The sequence below is a fragment of the Sphaeramia orbicularis genome, chromosome 16 (genome assembly GCF_902148855.1).
Source record: "Sphaeramia orbicularis chromosome 16, fSphaOr1.1, whole genome shotgun sequence".
Classification (NCBI taxonomy): Eukaryota; Metazoa; Chordata; class Actinopteri; order Kurtiformes; family Apogonidae; genus Sphaeramia; species Sphaeramia orbicularis.
In genome coordinates, this window is record NC_043972.1 from 42,212,568 (window position 1) to 42,236,420 (window position 23,853).

At 37.3% G+C, this 23,853-nt stretch overlaps 1 protein-coding gene across 1 annotated transcript; it reads right to left on the bottom strand.

Annotated features, from left to right (window-relative positions):
• Positions 1 to 260: 260 nt before the first annotated feature.
• akirin1 (akirin 1) lies at positions 261 to 16,912 on the bottom strand. Its single transcript, XM_030157458.1, has 5 exons — positions 16,537 to 16,912; positions 7,762 to 7,908; positions 5,229 to 5,357; positions 918 to 989; positions 261 to 822 (listed from the first exon to the last, which is right to left on the bottom strand). The coding sequence occupies exons 1-5, from the start codon at positions 16,739 to 16,741 to the stop codon at positions 812 to 814; spliced, it is 564 nt and encodes a 187-aa protein (XP_030013318.1). The 5' UTR covers positions 16,742 to 16,912; the 3' UTR covers positions 261 to 811.
• Between the last annotated feature and the right edge of the window lie 6,941 nt (positions 16,913 to 23,853).

A 23,853-nucleotide genomic window follows, 5' to 3' on the forward strand; every position in this document is an offset into this window, starting at 1 on the left:
TGGAGTCATTATTTATAGATTGTTACTTGAGATCATATTGGTCTGTATGTGCAACCTGAACCAAACAGTGTTCATCACCCTTGACTGTTAATATCTTCAGCGTAATTTTTTGCACGTTGTAAATTCATCCTGCGGACTGGATCGGAACCTTTGGCGGGTCAGTTTTGGCCCACAGGCCGTATGTTTGACACCCCTGAGCTACGGAAGACATGTTTTGCAGCTCTTGTTTTTGCAATACGAAAGCAGGCCAGACGACAGACTTTAATCACAGAACTTTTATTTTTTTCAAAAGGGAGAAAAATGCACATTCTTGGGTAAAGTGTTGTGAAGAGGTGGAAGGGGTGGGGGGGGCAAGAAAAGTGGGACAACGTGAGAAGCAGGAGCCTTTAAATACAGCTGCTGGAGGGTTATACAGAATGATCAGGTGAGCCAATAAGCTTGTTTTCTACAGCGCCGGCAAGAAATTGACACAGATCTGCTTTAGTATTTTAGGATTTCCAGAAAGAGCATATCAACAAGAGGAAGTGGGGAAATAAAGGAGTGGGATTTATACATTGTTTGTCTTTCAGATTCTTCTAACGTTTGGCCAGCAGCAACTTTTTTATTTTCTATATTTTTGAAATAAGAAATCAACTTTTGGATTTTAAAATTAGATAAACCATGGCACCCAAAACAGGCTGAGATGGAGGGGGTTTGGGGGGTAAGGGGGTTAAAAAGGGAAATAAAATGTAAATCAAATGGAAGGGAGGGAGTGGGGCAGTAAAAGAGCAGCCATCTTGTGAGAGGAAGCTGGGATCCCGTCGATGTGAGCTCAGGAGACATCTGAAACACAAGGAATTAACAGCAAATGAGAACTACTGTCATGTCAGTGTTAATGTAAATAACACAGGTGATGACTGAGTTAAGGTGGTACTTACAACTAGCAGGCCGGGCTCCGTATCTTCGCATTATCTGGTCTTGTGTGAATTTCACAAAAGATTCATATTGTTCTGGAAAAAAGACAAGTGTTGCTTCAGTTACTTTGTTCCAGCTGGTTTCACACAATTTTATTCAACATTACCACTATTTTGGCATCGGGAAACATAACACTATGCTAACAGTGCACATTTTAATCAGTAATGACTTGAGGATCCCACAATTTTTTTTTTTTTTTTTTTTTTTTTTTTTAATTACAGAGCTACTTTTCCTGTTCTTCTGCCAGAATGTAAACATAACGTGTTGCGCACTTTTTTATACCCCTCAGCCAAATAGTGTAAGATTCTGTTGAAAACTTACTGCTCTATAATTTAGATTAGATTATCTTTGTGTAAAACTTATTACATACATATCGGCAAAAATTTACTTAGGGGGTCAAATGAGTGGCCATTTTTGTCAAAAAAAAAAAAAAAAGTTGTAAGAAATGCATAGAACTGTGTTGAAATAATGCTAATACATTTGTGCACAGACTACTGATATTATTTGACAGTGGAAGCTATATTTTCAGAAATATTGGATTTTGAATAGCACGTGTATGTGAAAACTTTTGCTGGTGGACGGACGTGACATTACCCATGATGATCTGGTCAGTACCAGTACTTTATTAGTAATAAACTTATATACTTACTATTGCTAATTCTCCTCTTATTCATAAATGTTAGTATTGTGGATCTAAAACAATAACAGCTGACACAAAAACACAAAATGTGTCAGTGGACGGATGTAACATGGTTGTTACGGATCCCATCATACTGATGCTCGGCAGCCATGTCACCGTTTCCACAAATGATCCCTGTGCAAAAACTAGGATCAGAATTATTTATTGTATAGTTTATCATCATACTAAAGAGTAAATAACAATATAGAATTGTTATTTCTTTATAAAAATGCTTATTATTAGAAAACTGTTGATTTAAAAAGTGACACGTGACATTCTTAATGTATGTATTGGTGTAACATAAGCAGGATGGATCAGCACCATAATGCATATTGCAACCTGTAAAAATAAAACATGTCATATGTAGGATAGAATCTTGTAAGAAAAATTGGGGAATCTAAAAGAATAGAATATTTGTTTTTCAGGTAAATTCAGTTCAAATATAACTTGGCCATTTGTGACATGAAAATATAGCATTAATTGTGATGAAATTGGACATTTTTGAGCTGAAAACAGTTCATATGACCATCAACATGTTGCAACAGAACTGAAATCCTGTCAATTTGCATAACTTGCATTTACTAACACAAAGTTCCTTTGGGGATTCACTTACATTGATTTCTTATGTACAAAGACATAAATAAGACCTCTAAGCAAATTTTAGCTGATATTTATATTTGAAAGTACTCCGATATTGTAATTGCACAAGGTCATTTGACCTTGGAAAAGTAGGTCAAGGTCACCTATTTTCAATATTCTTCTGCTCCATGCCGAGATGCATCCACAGTATAAATTTGGTGCAGATATGTCAATGCATTCTTCAGATAATACGATTACGTCGTTGAATGGGCAGACAGACAGATGACAGAACGATTACAGTGCCCCTTGGCCGAGGGGTAAAAACTGTTGTTCAGACTGGAACTGTGCTGAGAATACATGCAATATCACATGCCAGTTTTATTTATTTAATGCTTAGAGCAGGGGTGGGCAACTCCGGTCCTCATGCGGTGGTATCCTGCATGTTTTAGATATGGCCCTCTTCCATCACACCTGGAAGTCATTACATCATTACCAGACTTCTGCAGAGCTTGATAATGAGCTGATCATTAATTGAACCAGGTGTGCTGGAAGAGCACCGCAAACATTAAAATCTTACCAAGTGTATTTTTCTCATTTCTGGTCAAAATATCTCATCCCACTTAAAAGGTGGGGTCTGAGATGATTTCCTGAGGCATTTTTTACTATACTCCTTAAAATCCCCTTCACACCCCGATTACAACTAATTAATTAAATGCTCTAACACAAAAATAAAAATAATTTAGTCACCTGTGGAACGGACAGGACTGAAAAAACACCATCCAATCATTTTGAGCGCCCACTCGAAATGATTGAACAGTGTTATGTCTATCAAACTCAACTGCCATTTGTCCCTCCCCCCTCTGCATGTACCCCTCTTCGAGCGTGAATCGTGTGTTCTCAGATGCTTGAAGCGCTTGTACAGGAAACGCAGCCTGAGCCAGAGCTTGGCTATATTAGTTATATTAGGATGGAAAGTTCACCAGTAAACCGTTTTGTCACCAACATAAATCAGTAGGAAATGTAACGTTAGTCACATGGGTATGAACTGGGGCTGTTCTGTAAGAGTGGGGGGGTTGGAGGAGACTAAATGAGGTATGCATGGATCCGCGAGCCGGAGCCTCAGCCGGGGTTGGAGCTGGGGCTGAGGCTGAGGCGGTAGCCGGCATTGGACCCAGAGCCAGGGACATAGCCTCAGCCGGGGTTGGGGCCGTAGCCAGCATCAGAACCCGAGTTGGGACCGTCCGGGGACAGAGACGGAGCTGGAGCCGGGGATGAAGCCGGAGCCTCAGCTGGCAAATTGTTGCTGTGCAGCGCTCGTGAACCCTCAGCATTGCATGTGCCAGTACTCTGGAGGCGTGGCTTCGGGGGGATGTCTGAAGAAAGGGGTTTGGACTTTTGAACTGAGTATTTTCAAAATGTAGCTTGCTCGAACCGTTTTTCTAAGATCTTGGACCCCACCTTTAAAATAAGACATAATCACCTAAAGAATAACTTTTCAGTGAGATATAAGAACTTCTTTTTAGACAACAGATCCTGAAAATCTTACTTCAAGAAATCTTATCAAGATCATTTTCACTTGTTCCATTGGCAGATTTTTTTTGCTTAATTCAAGATTTTGTTTTTTGCTAAATTCAAGCAAAAAAATTTGCCAATGGAACAAGTGAAAATGATCTTTGTAAGATTTCTTGAAATATTTTCAAGATCTATTGTCTAAAAAGAAGTTCTTATATCTCAAAGAAAAGTTATTAAAGTTACAGTATTACTAAAGCAGTGGTTCTTAACCTGGGTTTGATCGAACCCTAGGGGTTTGGTGAGTCAAGTCTCAGGGGTTGGGTGGAGGTCATGACACACACTCAACAACAGAAGTCACACTGATTTGCAGTAAATATTCATTATTATTGTAGCCTGATGGAAATTAGGTGATGGGTGTGTGTTAAAATGTTAAAAATGATAAATAGCATAAATACAATAAGTTCATTATTGGAATACATAAGGTTAAAAATTAAAACCATATCAGTGTGGTAGTATTAAAAAAGGTCATGTCTTTGTGAAAAGGTATGTAATTTGTTGTGAGTTCATGCTCTGTATTGGTTTTGTTCTTTGAACACAGTGATGTTAATGCATAGTTCATTTTGTGCACCAGTAAAACATATACCTGTGTCTTGAATTTGCAAAAAGTCATATTTTATTTTTTAATAAAGAAGGGTTCGGTGAATGCACATATGAAACTGGTGGGGTTCAGTACCTCCAACAAGGTTAAGAACCACTGTACTAAAGATATTTTGACTAGAAATGAGAAAAATACACTTGGTAAGATTTAGATTTTTTCCAGTGAGGGAAATATCTAAAATATGCAGGATACCAGCCATTGAGGACCAGAGTTACCCACCCCAGCCTTAGAGGCACAAGTGGGTCAAAAATGACCTAGTGAAGTTGTTTTCTTTCAATATATTTTTAATGAAAACTTATTGTCTCATATTCCAGGTATTCCTTAATAAAACATGTTATTGACATCACGCCATTGGAATTTTTAACTTTTAGAGACCTTTTATAGATTTTATGAAATTACAGTTCTTGTACTACTACCACAAGCTTCCATGGGTGGGTCAAAATGATCCGCATTTATTTTCAATCCGATTTCATCTGAACCTTTGATTCATTCTACATTCATTCATTCATAGCTAGATGGACTCACTCGCAAAATGAATGTTGACCACGTTCTATTGCTGTTATAAATTACATACCTGTATTATATCAAATATATTTATTTATTGCTTTTCAAAATATTCAAAAATATTTTAATTATTAAAAATGGACAAATAAAACATTTCAAAAATTAAATCATTCGTTTGTGGAACAAGACATAATACAAGTGGTTATTTTTAACATGACTAAAGTCACCTAAAAACACATTCATTTTAACACGGGTCATTTTTTGACACATTTATGGAAGAGTAGAAGGTCCAGACGCTCCTGCATCTAAGGGTTAAATAAAGAAGAAAAGTATGATTGTTACCTGCAAGTTTTGTGTTAAGGATCTGTTCGTACTCCTCCCTGATCTTGTCCTCGTGGTCTTTGAGCAGGCGCTCGCACAGGTAGCTCACCTGCTTCAGCGTAAACGAGGGTTGGTCCTTCCTTGAGGTGCCTGAGGAAACAAAAACCACCGATTACATCACTCGTGTATCTGCTGCAGCTCAGTCGACCAAAACGTCCTCACTGTAGAAAGTAGGTGTCTAAGGAGTATTTACTTCCTCCCCCCCGTCCTCTGCTGGACCGACAGGGTCACGCAGGACTCATTTCCCTTGGCCTCCCCAGCGACTCCGTCAGGGCAACTGGAGCCGGCTTTAGCCCCGCTGATTCATTACCCAGAGATCTTTGAGGTCTGCTATGAGCTGGTAGGACTAAAATGTTTGTAAATCACAGCAGAGGGTAGCGGAGCGAGGATGAAGGTTTAACGACGGTGTTGGAGACAGAAAGTGGACGGTTTAGTAACAGCGCCATCAGTGTGATCTATGAGACACTTCTGGGGGATGAGAAAGGAAAAGGAGCGCAGCCTTAAGGCCCACAGCTTAGATTACATCTCAACCCAAATGGCACTAAACCATGCTCTGCTCCTCCACTATTATTTCAGCACAAATGTGATATTTTAAAGAGTGTGAAATGACCCATAACCCACGGGCTTCAGTGTGATTAACTCTGGTGGGTTGTATTCTCTCACAGGCAAATATATAGGGCAAAAAAAGCTGTAAAAGAAACAACAATGCTGCTAAAATCGTACAGGTTGGACATTTCAGATGTCAGTGGAGCAGGCTTTTATTTGTCTTCTAAGGTTATAAACCATGTCTGTGGTTACAGTGACGTAGAGCGCCTTATTGGGGGTAAAACCAGTTATCTTTGCTCTGTGGAAGTCAACATGTCCACAATTTGTTCAGGAATCTCTATAACACTATTTTTATTTGTAGAGCATGTTTCAAAAGTAGCTACGGGGTGCTTCACAAAATAAAATGTAATAAAACTGCAACGCTTAAGAACAATAACACAGAGAGATGAAAACAAAATATAAAGAAGAGTAAACCCCTGGAAAAAAATAAAAATATTATTGTCTGTATATGGAGCTGGGTACCAAACTCCAGTACTGTTATGGTACTGATCAAATGGCTTATTGTTGAATATCAAGCACTGAATTTCAGAACCTAAGGGGTAAATCTCATCAATCTCAAAGCACAAGCTGCTTTTATGCATTTTTAATCAATGATATGATGTTAAGGACTTCAAGAGTAAAGCCAGATCATGCAAAGATTTAAGATGAACCAGCGAAGTCTCGATATTAATACTGCAACAAATAACGATGCTGTTAAATCTGATCAAGACGACTAGAGTGATGTGTTTTCTGTGTTGATTATTTGGTTGCTGCATTTTGTACCAGCTGTGGACTGGCAACTGCTACATCATTCCGTAAACAGTGACTTCTTGTAAATTAGTGGGGACTAAATGAGAGATAAGATAGATTTTTAGGGGTTAGGTATTTGATTTGTAAATACCAAGACTGATTAGGGATCCAGAATGCATAGGATTTAACATCTGAAGAGAGGTAACTTTGATATTTAATACTACAACATAAATACCTGAGCTAAAAAAAAAGGCCAAAAATGGTTCATAGTGGTTTACAGTCACCAGTAGAAGTGTCCTGTACCGCACCACATGTATCTTTTGTGCATGCGTGTCTGTGTGTTAGGGCTGGGCGACAAAACGATAACGATATATATTACAAAATAACTTTTCCTCGATAGAAATATGAGACATGTTTGATACAATTTTGATAGGATTCATTCATCCATGTTTTGACAGACATAAGAACAGTCAATTATAATTAAGTAGCGCTGCACTGAACCAATCACGTTAGAGCCACGTCAAGTTACGTTGACGCACACGGCACAAGCATAAGAGCAGCCGCAGCACACACGCTAATGTTTGGGCTGTAGCAGGAGGTAATGAGTGTTTCCTCAGGAGAAAATGTGACCGAGAACTCGGGTGACCGGGTTACTGAAAAGTAGAGTCGGACGTTCAAAGCATGTTAAGTTTCGGTTTACACCAGTTACGGTAGTTATGGCAGTTACAGAACGCACCCCCACGTATATACCCCCAGCATTGTTTCGTGACAATGTTCTGTTTTGTTTGTGTTCTCTTTTAAAACTCAAAAACTTTTGCCTGCTGGTCAGACTTGTAGTATAGTTTTAAATATATGTACCTGTTTTACTTATCTGAAACAGTTGTATAATGTTCTTCAGCACATCTGTCATGTTCAACCTCTGACAGAAAATAAATCCTATTTAAATCAAAAATAACCTTCTGATGTCTTCACAACTAACTTATGAGTATCAGAAAATTTAAGCTGGACAAATATAGTGAATTGATTTATATCATGATACATATAGATTTCGTTTGAAATGAAAAAAAAATTATCGTGAAATTATTTTTTTCTCCATATCGCCCAGCCCTAGTGTGTGTGTGTGTGTGTGTGTGTGTAAGTCTACAGCCTATCCTCTGACCTGGTGGGGAGCTGGGAGCGTTGAGAGAGGAGCTGGGGCTGGGCGCGTCACTGGAGCTGCAGGCCTCGCTTTGGTTAAAGGCCCCCTCCAGCTGTCGCCGCCTCTGGATGCGGCTGTACTCCTGACGGAGGTTCTGGAAGATTTGCTCTGTAGGAAGAAAAAAAGAAAAACAACAGTCACAACTCCAACTTACACACAAATGCTGCTTCGTATTATGACACCAGGTGACAAGACATGAACAAGCATCTGTCATAAAATCTGTTAGAGGGGAGATCGAAACGCAATCTCCATCTTTCATGAAGGTTAATTCAATGATGCGACAAACAGAAAACCAAAGCATTCATGCCAGCTTATTGTAAGACTACAGGCTTTAGAAAACATACTTTCATTCTCTTTCTTATTCTGGTTTGGTACTAGAACTTAAAATCCTAGTCGCCAATATTACGCCCACTGCAAATCTGATTGTACTCCAACTTGAACAGACGCTATAATGGGAAGACCTTCATGAAAAACTACACTGAGTTCACATCCTTTGTGCTCCCTCCTAACACAGAGCCAAAAACACATTTAGACACAGGAAGTCTGAAATAAAGATTATGCTGACAGTAGTAAGAAAACACAGCTGTGACATAGTCATTCAAGCTAGCGGCTGAAATAAAATAAAGTGCATCGCTTTCACTTCTCATTTAAAGTGTTTCATGACTTCAGCTTCTCATCAAGCTTGTGGAAAAGCTCGTATCTGGGCTGTGAAATAAATCGTATCTTTACTCTGCCGTCCTCCTCTGAAGCATCATGTAGAGTTAGCAGAGGACTGTAGAGATGTACAAATGCAAAGTCATCTGCATCAGACAAACACATCAGAGCAAAGGACTTAAAATACTTGTTTACTTGAGAATTTCCTTCCTAATTAAGTCATTTTGGAAGTCCTGATATCTAAACTTCAGTGTTATTTAATGATACAGCATCTGTCATGAAAAATGCAGCCAAAGAGCAAAGTCCAACAGAGACACAGTGCTAGCTTTGGTAAGGATGAATCTGACTCTTATATTCATTTACTTTGACTCATAAAGAGCTTAAGGCCTCACTTTTCATATGGCTAAATAAATGGCAAGCATAATATAAAACACTGGTGACAAAGTGAAAGGTAACTCAGTAACTAGGAGAAACTGTAGCCATTAGAATATAAACCAAATGAAGTCACTACAATAAATACAGTAACAAAAGTAAAGTAGGAGAGTTAATAATAACAATTTAAGAGAGCTTAAGGTATTTTGTGTCAACAGGATAACAGCCCTGACTAATTCACCTCAAAAGTGAGTATGGAAACATCTTTTAAAGAAACCTATACAGTTTAGATTTCAGTAACCATGCTATCCTGTATCAGGAGGAGAGCATCTGAGCCTCTCTGATGCCCCCCCACAACTTACCAACCTAACCTCAGAATAAAAGGTTTTGTTTTTTATTGCAGCAGCGCTGAGAATTCAGCAACGGCACTGCTGCAAAATGTATATAGGGGAAACCCGGCACTTGGGTTCTGCTTGCAGCCACCCTACTTCCCGAGTGTTTGCATTCTTCACATAGGCTACATGTATACGTTCAGTACACCTCCGTATTGTATCAAAGGCCCCGAACCGAAGAGTTTCAGTACAAATGAGTGCACTGTTACACCCCTGTTTCAGAGGTGTCTGTATGTTTACTGTACAAAAGAAAGTTAAATGTATAAACAGGAGATGTATTTCTGTTATTGGGGTTAAATTACTGAACGATATAAATATATTTAAAGATGTGGAATTAATTAATGCTTTTCAAAACATTGATTTGTAAAGATAATTTCGAGGGATACAAACAGGAAATATTTTTGATGTTTTGATTGATAGAATAAAACTGATTTTGATTTGAATGTAGGTAAGGCATATATAAGCATTAATCTTCTGCCTAAGCCTTTTCAATCTTCAGAATTCACAGTTGACTGACTTAAAATCTGCCTCATTGTTTGTATTTTCTGTTATGGATGATAACTGAATAAACCAAACCAAGACAAAATATGATTTAAAATACTCTTATACTAGAACTGTTTGCTACATATAACAGGAGAACAGGCTGCATGTTGTTGAGAAAGAAGGGTCTCAATAGGAATAGTCGACATTTGCTATTCATGCATTTTCTCTAGTGTTAAGACACCAAGACCTTGATTAATCAAATGACTTTGATATACTGCTCGGACCCATCCAGAACACTGATGCCAGCGTCAGACCAAGGACTCAAAACATTCCAGCATATAACTCAGCCTCAGATCACCACATCAGCTTCTAGTTTTTCATAGAACCAACTTCAAAACGGTTTGCTTCTTCACAAATCACTGAGCAGATTATGTCCAGCTTATTAGATCTCATGACACTGCCTCCAGCCTTTAAGAACTATCAAATGTGGAACAAAGCGCCAGAAGAGCTTATTTCTACGTCCAAATTTAAGACCAACCCTATTTACACTTGCTTATAATTGTGGTTTTCACTTTGTGTACTACTGACTTTTACTTTCCTGTGCGTATGGTTCTTATATGTGCTTTTGTTTTCTTCCATTGTTTTGACCATTTGTCTCTTGTGCCTTTTCCTGTGCAGAGGACAGTACAGTCTCAAACAGAGCTGTCAACCAAATATAAACAAGGGGCTATCTCATTCAGTCCCTCTAGACAGTGGGTGGGGGTGTCTCTATGCATGCTACACATCTATCTGTGGAAAGGGGGCCTCATTTATCTTGGGTGGGGAGAGAACTCGGGGCCCTTTTAGCACTTCGGCCTCTGTCAGTTGGCTGCTGTGAATGGGAAGAAAAGCGGGACGTTGTCATTTTAAGAGACGATCTTCTACAATATGACATGTGGTGGTGAATGAACGGGAGCCTTCACTGAGGCCCTCTTACAGAATGTGGCCCCTGAAACCTTACAGCATTAACAATACAGAAGCCTAATCTGACAGGCTCTATCGGCCGCTGGGCTTTTCACTCTTAATAAAGCTGTGTCACTGCAGAGAAAACAAGCACACAAAGGGGCTGTGAATACCGCTGAAAATGACTACATGAATCAATGATTAGTTGACTGACAAGAAATCGATACAAATTCCTCGACTCTGGCGTGTCAGAACAGAAAAACAGGGTAGATGGTGAGAAAATTGTCATCTGAATTTGTTTATCATTTCTCAGCTGAGTCTCTCCCTTTTCTCTGCCTTCAAATATTTTGTGGTTAAAAAGCGATCATAAAACAGACATCAGAGGTTGATTGTACGACTCAAAAAACAACGGCTGAAACACACGAGGACAGTGAATCTTAAAAATGACATCAAGCAATACTGTTGTGTCAGCTAACACTAACCGCTGAACAAAACCAACAAAACAGTTTCATATAGTAAGGGGAATTCTGTCTGAGAGGGCAGGATTCTTTTTTTTTTTCGTTTTGTGGGGTGGGTTTGCTAAGCTTTACTGCCTCCACTAACCAAATTTGTGGAGGAAAGACTGTTTTAGAAAAAACTACAAACATAACTGTGGCTTTAACAAGAGCGGAGGTATGAGAGAGAGCGAGAAGTAGACAGAATAGAAACCAACTTCATGTCTGTATGCTCCATCTTTCCATGTATCTTTTACAGTATGTATAAAAACACACCACAAAGTGGATTCATCTGTAAATACGGACTGAAATTAAAGTGCAGTTTGATTTAATGGACTAAACATGCATCTCTTGTCCAGTGCATTCTCACATAATTTCAGACTACTATTACAACATTCACAAACATATCCTAAAAATGAACATTACACCTGTACATTAGAAAGAGAAAAAGCTCACACATAAAGAAATTAGGACCGTTTCCCTTTTTATTTGACATATTAAGTGTGAAAACAGACAGTGCTGCAATCAAGTATTATACTGGTATGAAACACCCTAAAAACATCATAAAGAGTAATATACTACACAATGAAACCTATGATAAGCATGAAAAGTAAATGAAAATGAACTAGTGCATGGAGTCATCAAACCATCATGTAAACAGACTACATGTGTTTGTGTTGTTGCATCGTCTTATGTTTTGTTGCATCTTTTATGAATAACTTAAAACCACAAATATCCATCTAACATCCTCGGCTTTCATTCACAACTAAAACCATTAAAGTTCAATGATTTGACATTTACTGTGATAATTATTGACAGACAGATATGAACATTTCTGGCCACACCGCCCAGCCCCGACTGCATTCATTAAAACTGAGTGTGGTCGATTCATCTTTCTGACTCATAGCTGTGGAAAAGCAGTGGACATTCATCACCAGTGGACAGTATCAGGACTCTGGGGTACCAGTGATTGACAGGTGAAAGCCCTCCCCTGCCGCCTCTCATTCCCAGCTCTGCCAACTACTACTAGCTTAACTGTGGGCGTTGCTTGGCAACACTGACCCAGCCACAACCAGGCCAAGCAATCAATCACAGAGACTTCCGGGAGCTGGGGGAAACACAGTGGAGAAAGCCTCGGATAAAGGGCTTTAAGGCACAGGCCAAACAGTGAATACGACAGGAGATGGGCCAGATAGATTGGACACTGTGGTAAAGAGAAAACAAAGCTGACTCATTTCATTTCACTCTCCACTGCTAAAGAGTTGTGGGGGAGGAATGGAGGGGATACAATGTTTAAAGACATTATGAGGATGTGGCATGTGATGCATTATGGGTCAGTTGAGGCTGCCTTTGAGCAGAGAGTGGCCACTAACAGAGGAGGCAGAAATTAGAGAAGATCACCAATTACAGACTCCAGAAATTAATTTTCTATGAACTGTGTAGTATCATCTCAGAGTTTCCCATCTTCACTTTACTAAATATCGCCCGCATTTCTCACAATCTTTCAACCACAGGGTATACATTACTACTGCCAGGTTTTTATCCCTTTAAACTTGGTGTAGAAAAAGATGAAAATGTATGTCAACCCTTTATTTGTGAGCTACCATTTCACAAGAACCGGTTTCGTTCAAGCCTAGATTTTTAGCAGTTGCCATCTTTGCTTATCTAAACACGAAGTGATTGTATTTGTGGACAACATATATGAGTTGGAAAAGGGAGATGGATGAAACCTGAGAAAGACACACAAGACTTATTTCCTGTATCTGTGTCACGTGAGTGTTTGATTCTGAGACTTCTCAATCTATGAAGAGGTGTAAATAACCAATAAAAGATATATTGCACCCACATACAGTACATTTGTCATGTAGCCTGTTATTTGTTTGAGATCTGTCAGTCTAATCAACACACCGGCTTTTAAAAACAAGATTAAAAAATAAAAGTACCCTTTGTTATGTAATGCACTTCTAGCCAATTCTAGTTACCAGAAAAATGTGTTATCCTATTATCCTTTTATGTGTCCTTTATTAATCTATTTGTATCATCCGCAGTGTCTTCAATCCTTCCAAAGGCACCCACTTAAGACACAGGAAATGCATGCCATTAGTGCAGCTTTCAACAGAGCTTTGGAAGATATTTGGTGAAAGTCACCAATATAACAAAGACTAGAGGGCAAATAATACAATACTGAATTAATACAGGTAGCTAATACAGCTAGGTTATATTAGCAGGCTTCGTATAGTAATTAAATACAGCTACATTTCATGAACCATTTGTGTAACAAAACCCTTTCCCAATTTTATTAGTGTAACCCCTTGAGAGCAACTACAGAATTGTCTGTCAGGAAACAACAGGTTTACAAAATAAATAGAAGCTCTGAAGTTCCAGCTCCAGTTTCAGTACACGAACAGTCAATCCCATACCAGACACCTAAGCTTTCAATTAGCCCTTAAATATAATTAACACATCCAAATAAGAAAAATGACACCAAAAGTTCCTCTGAATTCAAATATATCAAGTAATTCTAGCAGAAGGATGACCTCTTTCAAATGGAAGTCAATGGGATCCATGATGTTTTAAAGCAAGAATCTAACAAACATCTGTGGGTTACACTTTAATATGATATGTGTGCATTGGCTTTACTTTCACATGGTTGTTCCCCTTGTTCTTACTCCACTTTTCTGTCAAAGCTCTAAACCGGTCCAGCATTTTAGGTATTCGATTCTGGGAAGAAAACAAACACATCTGTCTTCCTAGGGAATTTTACAAAAGCACAAGCCCTGACTGGTAACACAGGAATTAGACTACAGTTGGTGATCTTATCTACTTTACGAAACACCTAAAGACACCTCAGTGGTGTCACCTCCATGTGTCTTGCCTGCACAGTCAGCCGGGCCTCACCACAAGCAAACCTGACTGGTTGGAAGGCATGTGGGTAGGGAAGGGTGGGAGGAATGACAGCTGACCTTTCGCTAAACACAAAACTGCTTTCACTTGGCAAACCACAGCAGAAAAGCAGGCCTGCAGCACCGTTCCCATGAGGGGCCTCTTTCTGGGTGAAGGTGAGCATAATACCTGGTATCTGGACCACATGTCTGCAGCAGACCAATCCATATTACTTCACACTTTGCAGCTGCTGGGCTGTAATTCAACTTGCAAGGTCGATTCACACAAGTGCTTTGTTGAATTCTTTAGCATGAAATTCAGGCCAATGTCAGAAATCCTGAAGTGAACGGATCCTGATGATTCATTTTATGTTCTAAACACAGTGGCACTATGAAGCCCAGCTGCAAGGGAAATATGATAAACAAGACCCCTTATATTAAACAGTGTGAACAACAATGGGAACGAAATTAATATTTTGTCAAGCACAATTAGAGTAACACATACACTCAGCAGGAAGCCAGCTGTTATAACATCTCCATCGCCACCTACATCTGGGTGTCTGTACAAAGGCTCTCAGCAAAGCTTTTCTAATATTCTCTCTGACTGATGTGCACCACCCTCAAGGGTTATGTTACAATGATGTACTCTGTGAAGCATGTTTTTATATACGGTGAAAAACAGGAACATCAGAGTGTGATTTGCTTTTTGAGTTGATAAATGACGCAGAAGGGACATGATGTGAAAATGCACTTTGTGAAATTCAGTCATTCATGGGAAGTAGGCCTGCATAACATGAGGGATGTGCAATAATATTGCTCAATATTGTAATGATGATATGACCTGCAATAAATAAACTAACCAACCTTGCAGTTGCTACTGAATTGACACCAGTTAATCTTTTAGCTAGCTGGCGCTTTATGCGATTTAGCTGAATGATGTGAATGCATGACCCATGAATCGAGAACTCCATGTGATGGGTCAAATGATTGTATGCTGAGTATGAATGCACACTGTGTGTGTCAATTAAAAGATTTCTCATTCACTATCAGTGAGGGAGGCTTTTGGGTTAGTTTTTTTTTCATTATTAATTTACTAGTCAGAACTAAAGAGAAGCGATTCTTGTTGATTTATTTCACTAATCTCTTCGTTGTTTTCAGGTCCTGCCCATGCAAGTATTTGACTTTCAAGACGATGCCAACTGAAACTAAAATCAGGAAAAATGAAAGACGCAATGCTGGCTGACAGGCATGAAGCCAGAGCAAGTTTCGTGCACAGCTTTAGTTTGTCAAGTAGTTGTCATGTAATGCAAGGCAGTGAACAAACCATTAACCCTTTTAATTGCTGAGATAAGTGACTTGACAAGGAGTCACTGAGTAACTATGATGGAAGGTTCACTCCTAAAAACAAAGCACTTTAGTTCATTGGGGTGAAAAGATTGGGGATCTATAACTTATTTGCCAGGTTTGGAGCATAGGAGTGGCTGTTTTGGTCTGGTAATACCTTCACAATTCACAGCCATGAATTCATTAAATCACTACAAGGATGTCCAGACATGTCTTATTGAAAAACCCTGAGGATTAGGCCTTGCTGCTGCCATTCTGCCCAATTTCAGTGACTGGCACATACATTAAGCTTCACTGGATTGAGATGGAGATATCCATGTAATTGTCCTGCATGTATGTCTACTTTAGCACCCTTCACCCATGTACTGCTCACGGCAAAACTGCATTGCCAGTCAACGGAGAAGAGGCAGAAAAGACATGAACAATGCCCTCCAGGCTTAAGGAGGGAGTGGTGCATAATGGTAACCCCCCCACTTCAATGCTAGACAATTGGTGGCACTTAAGTTAGGGAGCATTACCCAGACAGCTCCTAATTAATATCATGCAATGATGTTCCTTCTGCTGTGATACCATTTGTCTTTACCAGAGATCCAACAGGCTAGAATGTGACCGAGGCACTATTATAAAGACTACAGTAACTACAGATCTTTTATTTTCAATTCCATTAATTTTAACATATATTTAATGTCAACCACTATATGTAATTGGCTTCAAACCATGCACACAAAGCTCCTGAGGGCATAACTTGTCTCTTGTGTACTACAGCTCTAACATACGACCATTATGCTAGGTGATCTAACACTTTAAGAAAACGCTTTGCATTTAGGTTTTACCAATAACAAACGAGCAGAAGATCATGGGAACTAAGTAGACTAACAATCCAGCCTGTGAGCTAACATACAGCGAGCGACCTAACACAGAAGCCCTTCTACTGAGTTTAGTTTGGGTTGCTCCGAATAATTTCCGTCGTAAAGATAATGACATGTTGATAACTTAGCTACGACGTTGTCTTGTGCTTACATAGCTAAGCTAGCGTTTAGCCTTCAACCCCCATTCTGATTCTCAACTAGCTAGCTATCCATTCCATTCCATTCCACTCCACCCAAACCCCCTCCCCCATGACACCCACCATTGAACGCAGGAAAAAATGTACAAGTCGGTTCAGTTTCTTACCTGGCGTGAGCCGGTTTTCGCCTCCAATAACCGGAGAGGACATCGAATGCATTGGGCTGTCGACTGGTGGACGGAGGTTGCATCTTTGCTGGGACGGAGTGCTAGGAGTCCCCGGTAGTGGATTGCACCTTCTCCGCTTGGGAGACTGGGGACTGAGGAGGGCCTCAAACTCCATCGACCGCTTTAACGTAGCTCCACAAGCCATGTTATCTATACAAAACCCAAAAACAAGTTGGAGAAAAACGACCCACGAAGACTGGGGTGTAAATCTCGTAGTTTCGGCGTTTTACGTTCCTCGAATTTCTTGAGCCTTTCTTCCTCTACACAACAACGGATTTTCTTCTCTGAGTAGTAAGCCAACTGCCGAGCCTGCCTGCTGAATTTTTAAAACGTCACAATGGTGGACCGTACCATTCACTGGCGGAGGGGGGTTGAGTGATATTTGTCATAACTTGTATTGTATTGCTGTTTGATTTAGTACGTGAATGTAATCCGCACTGTATTGTAGAATGTAGTATTTATTTGTCACGAGACTACATTGCGATTTTAGCGTTTTATTTGTCATTTTTACGTTGCGTTTTTCGGCCGCTTAACCCTGTTATTGTTGACTGCTTTCAGTTGAACTTAAATTGAAGGTTCACGAGACGTCTGGTGGTGGTGTTGGTAGTAAATCAGGTATAGAGATGATACACTTTAATCTGTTTAAAAAGGAAGTGGATTTAATTCTGCTTCTGACTGTCACAAGCATTAAACTCACACATAATTTTACACACTAAATATAAGCATGTGGATGGTTTATGAATAGGGGTGTGTATTGGCAAAAATCTGGCAATACATTACAAATCATAACACTAGGATCACGATATATCATGATTCTGTTAACAGGGCAATTTTTTTGGCCTTTTTTTTTAATTTCCTGGAAGAATAAATTGAATTATGCCAGAAATATGCACAAACACTAAACACATTTTTATTTGATGAGAACAGGATCTAATGCAAAAATCTGGCGATACCATACAAATCACAATACTAGGATCATGATACAATATATCACGATATATCATGATACTGTTAACAAGGCAATTTTTTTGTGTATGTCTTTAAAAAAAAAATCTTGGAAAAATTGAATTACACCAGAAATATGCACAAACACTAAACACATTTTTATTTGATGAGAACAGGATCTAATGCTATATCACAAAATTTTCCTCTGTAAAAACTTAAATTATGTTTTACAGACATTACAGTTTAAGATCCTGCTCAAATGTTCATATTCTATTAGTTCATAACTAACATCTTAACATTGTTTTTGTACAATCCCAACAAAGGAACTAACATCTGCCTCTCTCAGACAGTAATAAGTGCTTTTAGGATGCTTCAAATAGCCATTATTTAATAAAACAATGTTAAAAAATAATAAATAAATAAAATATAAACAAAAAAGAAAAAACAAAAATGAACCTCCACCATATCTGCATTTGAATAAATACCAAAAAGTTTCGATACAGTACTTTTTAATATCGATACAGCATCGTGAAATTAAATATGATATTGATATTTTCTTAAACCTCTGTTAATGAGTAATGCGTAAATGCAAAGATCATGCATCAAACACCATGCATACATAGCTTATGGCAGTTTTTGGTAATACATTTGTCACCATAATGAGAATAGTCACTGTGTTAATCATAAGGAATCAATAAATAACCATATATTTATGCAATCTATTGTGTGTGAATGACTTTTACCTACTTCGTTGCTCATTGCTCCTCATATTGTTACTTCTTGCTGTCTGTTGCCCAGTAGTAGTAAAGAACTATTCATTCAATCTGACCATAGAATACTGTTTTATCCTGCCTCCATCAGATATAAATAGGTGCAGTGGGCGTTAATATGAATGACTTGTAATGGCACTTGATGTTGTGTTTTCATGGTTCTGTTTGTACTCATTTCTGACTCCTTTTATTACACAGAAGATTCCCAGGATCACACAGTATGACGCATCTGGCAGCAAAGACGCAGCAAAAAAAAAAAAAAAAAAAAAAATTAAGTCAAAACAGATGACATGACATACATTTTCATCCTGTTCTGCAACGTCAAATTGTAAATTTGCTTCAGCAGTTAGGTAAGAACATGATTTACCTACTTAATTTTATCTAAAAAAAAAAAGAGAGAAAGGGAATCAAAAGAGAGTTTGGTGGTGTATTATTTTTAATCAGTTAATACATCATTTGAAACAACTGTTCTGACTTGTATACTTCAGCCTGAAAGCAACAAGTGTGAAGGAGCGATTGTCTTTGTACTCTATGAATGGCTGCATGTTTCAGTGCATGTATGTGCTTTATTGCAGCAGCCAGTTGTGACTATTGCAGAGTGTTCTAGTGTCTGTTGTCATTCTCTTCCTGACATGTGTCCTATTTACTTCAGCACACTGCTTGGATTCATGCCGTGAACACTGTGTGAAAGCCTCCCATGCATAGGGCTTTTGTGGAGTCGTGGTATTCATGTGCAGATAGACCACAGATTCCTCTGTTTCTGTATGTACTCAGAGACAAACAGGAAAGTAACATTGACAAAAAAAAACAAAAAACGAGCAGATTCATTTTTCTTCTGTGCATTGAACCAAAAGGTCAGTACAAAACACAATACATTTAATGCAGAGGGTTCAAAGGTTATGTAGACTTGTTCCTTCTTATTTTAATCCTACTATACAAATAAACCACTTGCTTATCCTAACTAATGACTTGGGATGGAGATGTATTCTGTCTTCCAGTCTTAACTATAATTGTAAAATTCTCAGTAGTAGACCTGCTTACTTATCACTTACATTTATAAGCAAGTATATATTAACCCTTTCATGCACTAATTATGAGAACCTTGATCAAGATTTTTTTCCTGAGTGTTTTTATTCCTCTTTAGGCATGAAAAAAACAATGTGATTGAATTTTTTTTTTTTTTTTTTTTATGAACCGATTTTTCATGGAGTTACAAAAATGTCCACTCAGCTGGACACCATGCGTTTAATTTTTGAAGCAAAGAAACATGCATTTACTGTCATACTGTGTGAAAACTATGAAATAAATGTTTTGTTAATGTTGCTAATCTGATGTTTTCTCACATTTTAACATACTATAATAGTAGTTATTACTCACTCAAATAATATGCAAAAAACAACAAAACACAACAACTTCAAAAAAACAAACAAACAAACTGTTAATTACAGTCTAATAACAACTAACAATTGATTTACGCTCACATATGTTTCTGCGGATCAGGTTTATCAAGAACAGGAATGTTACAGTAACGGTATGAATTGCAGTGTATTATGGGATGGTGCATAAGTATCCACTGTGTTGGTTGATATGCAAGTAAAACAACAAAATCCATGAATATACAAGAGAACAGCTGTAGAATAACTGTCCACTGTAGTGACCACTGTGCATGAAAGGGTTAAAATCATACTATCTTAATAATGCAGTAACTATTGGCTATAATATCAATGATTGCCTGTATTTATCACCTATTTTTTTTTTTTTTTTACATTTAACCCTTTCATGCATAGTGGTCACTACAGTGGACAGCTATTCTACAATGTAATTAACCTGAACTTCTATAACAGCACCTGTATAATATCTGCATGAGTGAATATAAAGGCTAGGAAATAAAATGTTATTAATTTTTAACCCATAAAGACCCAGTGCTTCTTTGATGGCAGTTCCCAAATGATTTTTTCTCTCTATTTAACCTTTCTTAAGTATTTATCACCATTTATTATTATATTATCCTCTGTATTTAGCATTTTTTTCCAGCGTAAAGTAGGTATTTTATTATATTTAATCTGTTGATCATGTTGATGTTTATTAAAACTCAGAGTAAATTCAAAAGTTATTAACTCAGAAACATGGAGAACAGAAAAAAAGTGACTTTACAGCAAATCTATCATTAATTAAGTGTCTCCATCCACTGTCATTCATCCAACTTCATGGGTTTTACTGGTGAATCAATGTTGTAGAAGATGGAGGTGTTTCCACGGTAACTACAGAGTCTCTGAAAGTCCAAATGGGTCATATCTGATGACCATGACAAGATGACAAACTTTTATTTGACACTAATTATTTATATTTTCATGGAGTTAAAAAATGTTCAGCTGAGTGGACATTTTTTTAACTCCATGAAAAATAGGTTCATCAAATAAAATTTTAATTGCATTCTCTTTTTTCATGCCTAAAGAGGAATAAAATCACTCAAGAAAAAAAAAATTGACTAAGGTTCTCATAATTCATGCATGAAAGGGTTAATGTATTGTTTAATGATGACTAATAACACTTTCCCTATATAAACAAACAGTGTAAAGTATATCTTAGGCATTTCTCTCTGATCACAATTCATTTTAACTCTCTAAATTAAATCTACTCTTTTGTTTTAACATTTGTTTCATCACAGAATACAGGCCTTTACCTGTAATATATAACATATCCCTTTATATTTCTCAAAGTGAACAATAGATGTTAAATGCTTGTCTTACCTTATTACAAAATGCAATAGTCAGTACTTTTTAAGTTCACATACTGCTGCTGTGTAAAGTAGACTGACTTGAAATCACATTGAATAAGAAATAAATGCTTAAAATATAACTGTAAACGCAAGAGCAGTGAGATGTTTTGGCTGGAAAGAAGATAGAGACCCTATTTCTCTTACTTTATTTTCTACAGCATCAAGGCTTTTTTTTGTTTTGTTTTGTTTTTGCTTTTACAATAAAATGGCACCAGAAAGTTCAGTTTTTAACTTCTCTGATTTCACACAGAATGAAATAGGTGAAAAAGGTTGAAAGTTCAGTGATAACAACAACCTAAACAATTATGTCGTGTTGTGTGTGGACAGGTAAACTATACTACTGTGGTGCAGTTACGCTTTAGCACGCTGTTTTATTTCAGTAGCACACTGCAAAAATCCAAATCTTACCAAGTCTATTTTTCTCATTTCTAGTCAAAATATCTCATCACACTTAAAATAACACATAATCACCTAAAGAGTAACTTTTAAGTGGGATATAAGAACTTATTTTTAGACAATAGACAGATTTTTGCTGGAATTAAGCAAAAAAAAAAAAAAATCTTAAACTAGAAGCACTCGGAGAGCGCAGACCTCCACCAAGGCAGATCAGTGGGGCCCCCCATGCCCCCCCCCCCTCCTTAATTCAAGATTTTTTTTTTTGCTTAAGTCAAGATTTGTTTTTGTCTTAATTCAAGTTTTTTTTGTGTTTTTTTTTTTTTTTTTTTGCTTAATTCAACTTTTTTTTTTTTTGCTTAATTCAAGATGGTTTTTTTTGCTTAATTCAAGATTTTTTTTTTTTTTTTTTTTGCATAATTCATGATTTTTTTTGGGGGGGGGGTTAACTCAAGATTTGTTTAGCTTAATTCAACTTTTTTTTTTTTTGCTTAATTCAAGATGTTTTTTGCTTAATTCAAGATGTTTTTTTTGCTTAATTCATAATTTATTTTTTTTTGGGCTTAATTCAAGATTTTTTTTGCTTAATTCAGATTTTTTTTGATAATTCAAGCAAACAATCTGCCAATGGAACAAGTGAAAATGATCTTAGTAAGATTTCTTGAAATCAGATAATCAGATTTTGAGATTAAAGTTAATGGTTATTATATCAGGAACAGAAACAGATCAAACTGAACTAGAAAAGCAGTCGGAGAGCAGATCAGTGCCCCTCCTCCCCCCGTCATTACCACCAAAATTTAATCATTTGTTCCTTGTGCCAGTATCAACATTTCCTGAAATTTTCATCCAAATCCGTCCATAACTTTTTGAGTTATCTTGCTCACGGACAGACAGACAAACTGACAAACCAAGGCCGGCAGAAACATAACCTCATTGGCGGAGGTAATTAAGCAAAAAAAAAATCTGCCAATGGAACAAGTGAAAATTATCTTGGTAAGATTTCTTGAAATAGGATTTTCAAGATCTATTGTCTAAAAATAAGTTCTTACATCTCACTGAAAAGTTACTCTTTAGATGATTATGTCTTATTTTAAGTGTGATGAGAGATTTTGACAAGAAATGAGAAAAATACACTTGATAAGATTTAGATTTTTTCAGTGTAGATGAAACTTTTGCCATTTTAATATCAGGAAAAATAATACAGACTTAGACAATTAATCCTTTTATTTAACCTATGGTCTAAGAAGCAGCGGACTGCCACTGAAGTGCACAGGAACACCAGGGGCCCAACAGGAAAATTAAACCTACATACATGAATTTTGATGGCAGGGGAAACACTGGAAGACCTGGAGGTACATGTAAACACCACACAGGTCTGACCAGGAAATGAACCTACAACATTCTTGCTGTGACACATCAGTATTAACCACTGCACAACCTATCTTATTGTGCTAATCTATCTGTAATCTGAATACCACCTAAATTATAACGTCAATGAAATATAGCTATGCAAATGATAAATACAAGTTTTCTGCTACTCTCCAGCACTGTTCTGATTTAAGGTAATACAGATTTGATTCTTAATCTACAGTAAAGTTCTTGACAATGTCTGTTTTTACACTGTACACTGGAAAAAAAATCTAAATCTTACCAAGTGTATTTTTCTCATTTCTAGTTAAAATATCTCATCACACTTAAAATGAGACATAATCACTTTAACTTTTCAGTGAGATATAAGAACTTATTTTTAGACAATAGATGTTGAAAATATTATTTCAAGGAATCTTACCAAGATAATTTTCAATTGTTCCATTGGCAGATTTTTTGCTTGAATTAAGCAAAAATAATCTTGAAGTAAGCAAAAAATAAAAAATAAAAAATCTGCCAGTGGAACAAGTGAAAATGATCTTGGTAGATGTCTTGAAATAAAATTTTCAAGACCTATTGTCTAAAAATAAGCTCCTATATCTCACTGAAAATTTACTCTTTAGGTCAGGGGTGTCAAAGTCATTTTAGTTCAGTACCACATTCAGCTAAATTTGATCTGAAGTGGGCCGAACCAGTAAAATAATAACATAACATAATAAAATATAAATAATGTCAAGTCCAAACTTCTCTCTATATTTTACAGTGAAAAAAGTGAAATTAAAGACTGAAAATGTTTACATCTACAAACTGTCCTTTCAAACAATGTGAATTACTTGAACAAACTGAAAGAATAAGAGTAATTTTAACAATATTCTGCCTCAGTTTATCATTTCCACATGTTCATTATAACGTACAGATCACAGTGGATCTACAAACACACACAACATTTAGTATTGGGCAGAATGTTGTTAAAATTGCACTAATTTTTCTTGATACATCTCA

Bases quoted from the DNA above. Each gene is read 5' to 3' on its own strand.
- akirin1 (XM_030157458.1), bottom strand. From the start codon at position 16,741: ATGGCTTGTGGAGCTACGTTAAAGCGGTCGATGGAGTTTGAGGCCCTC. The intron at 7,909-16,536 runs GTAAGAAACTGA...TTCTTCCTACAG, and splicing joins CGAAAACCGGCTCACGCCAG to AGCAAATCTTCCAGAACCTC. The intron at 5,358-7,761 runs GTCAGAGGATAG...TTGTTTCCTCAG, and splicing joins CGCTCCCAGCTCCCCACCAG to GCACCTCAAGGAAGGACCAA.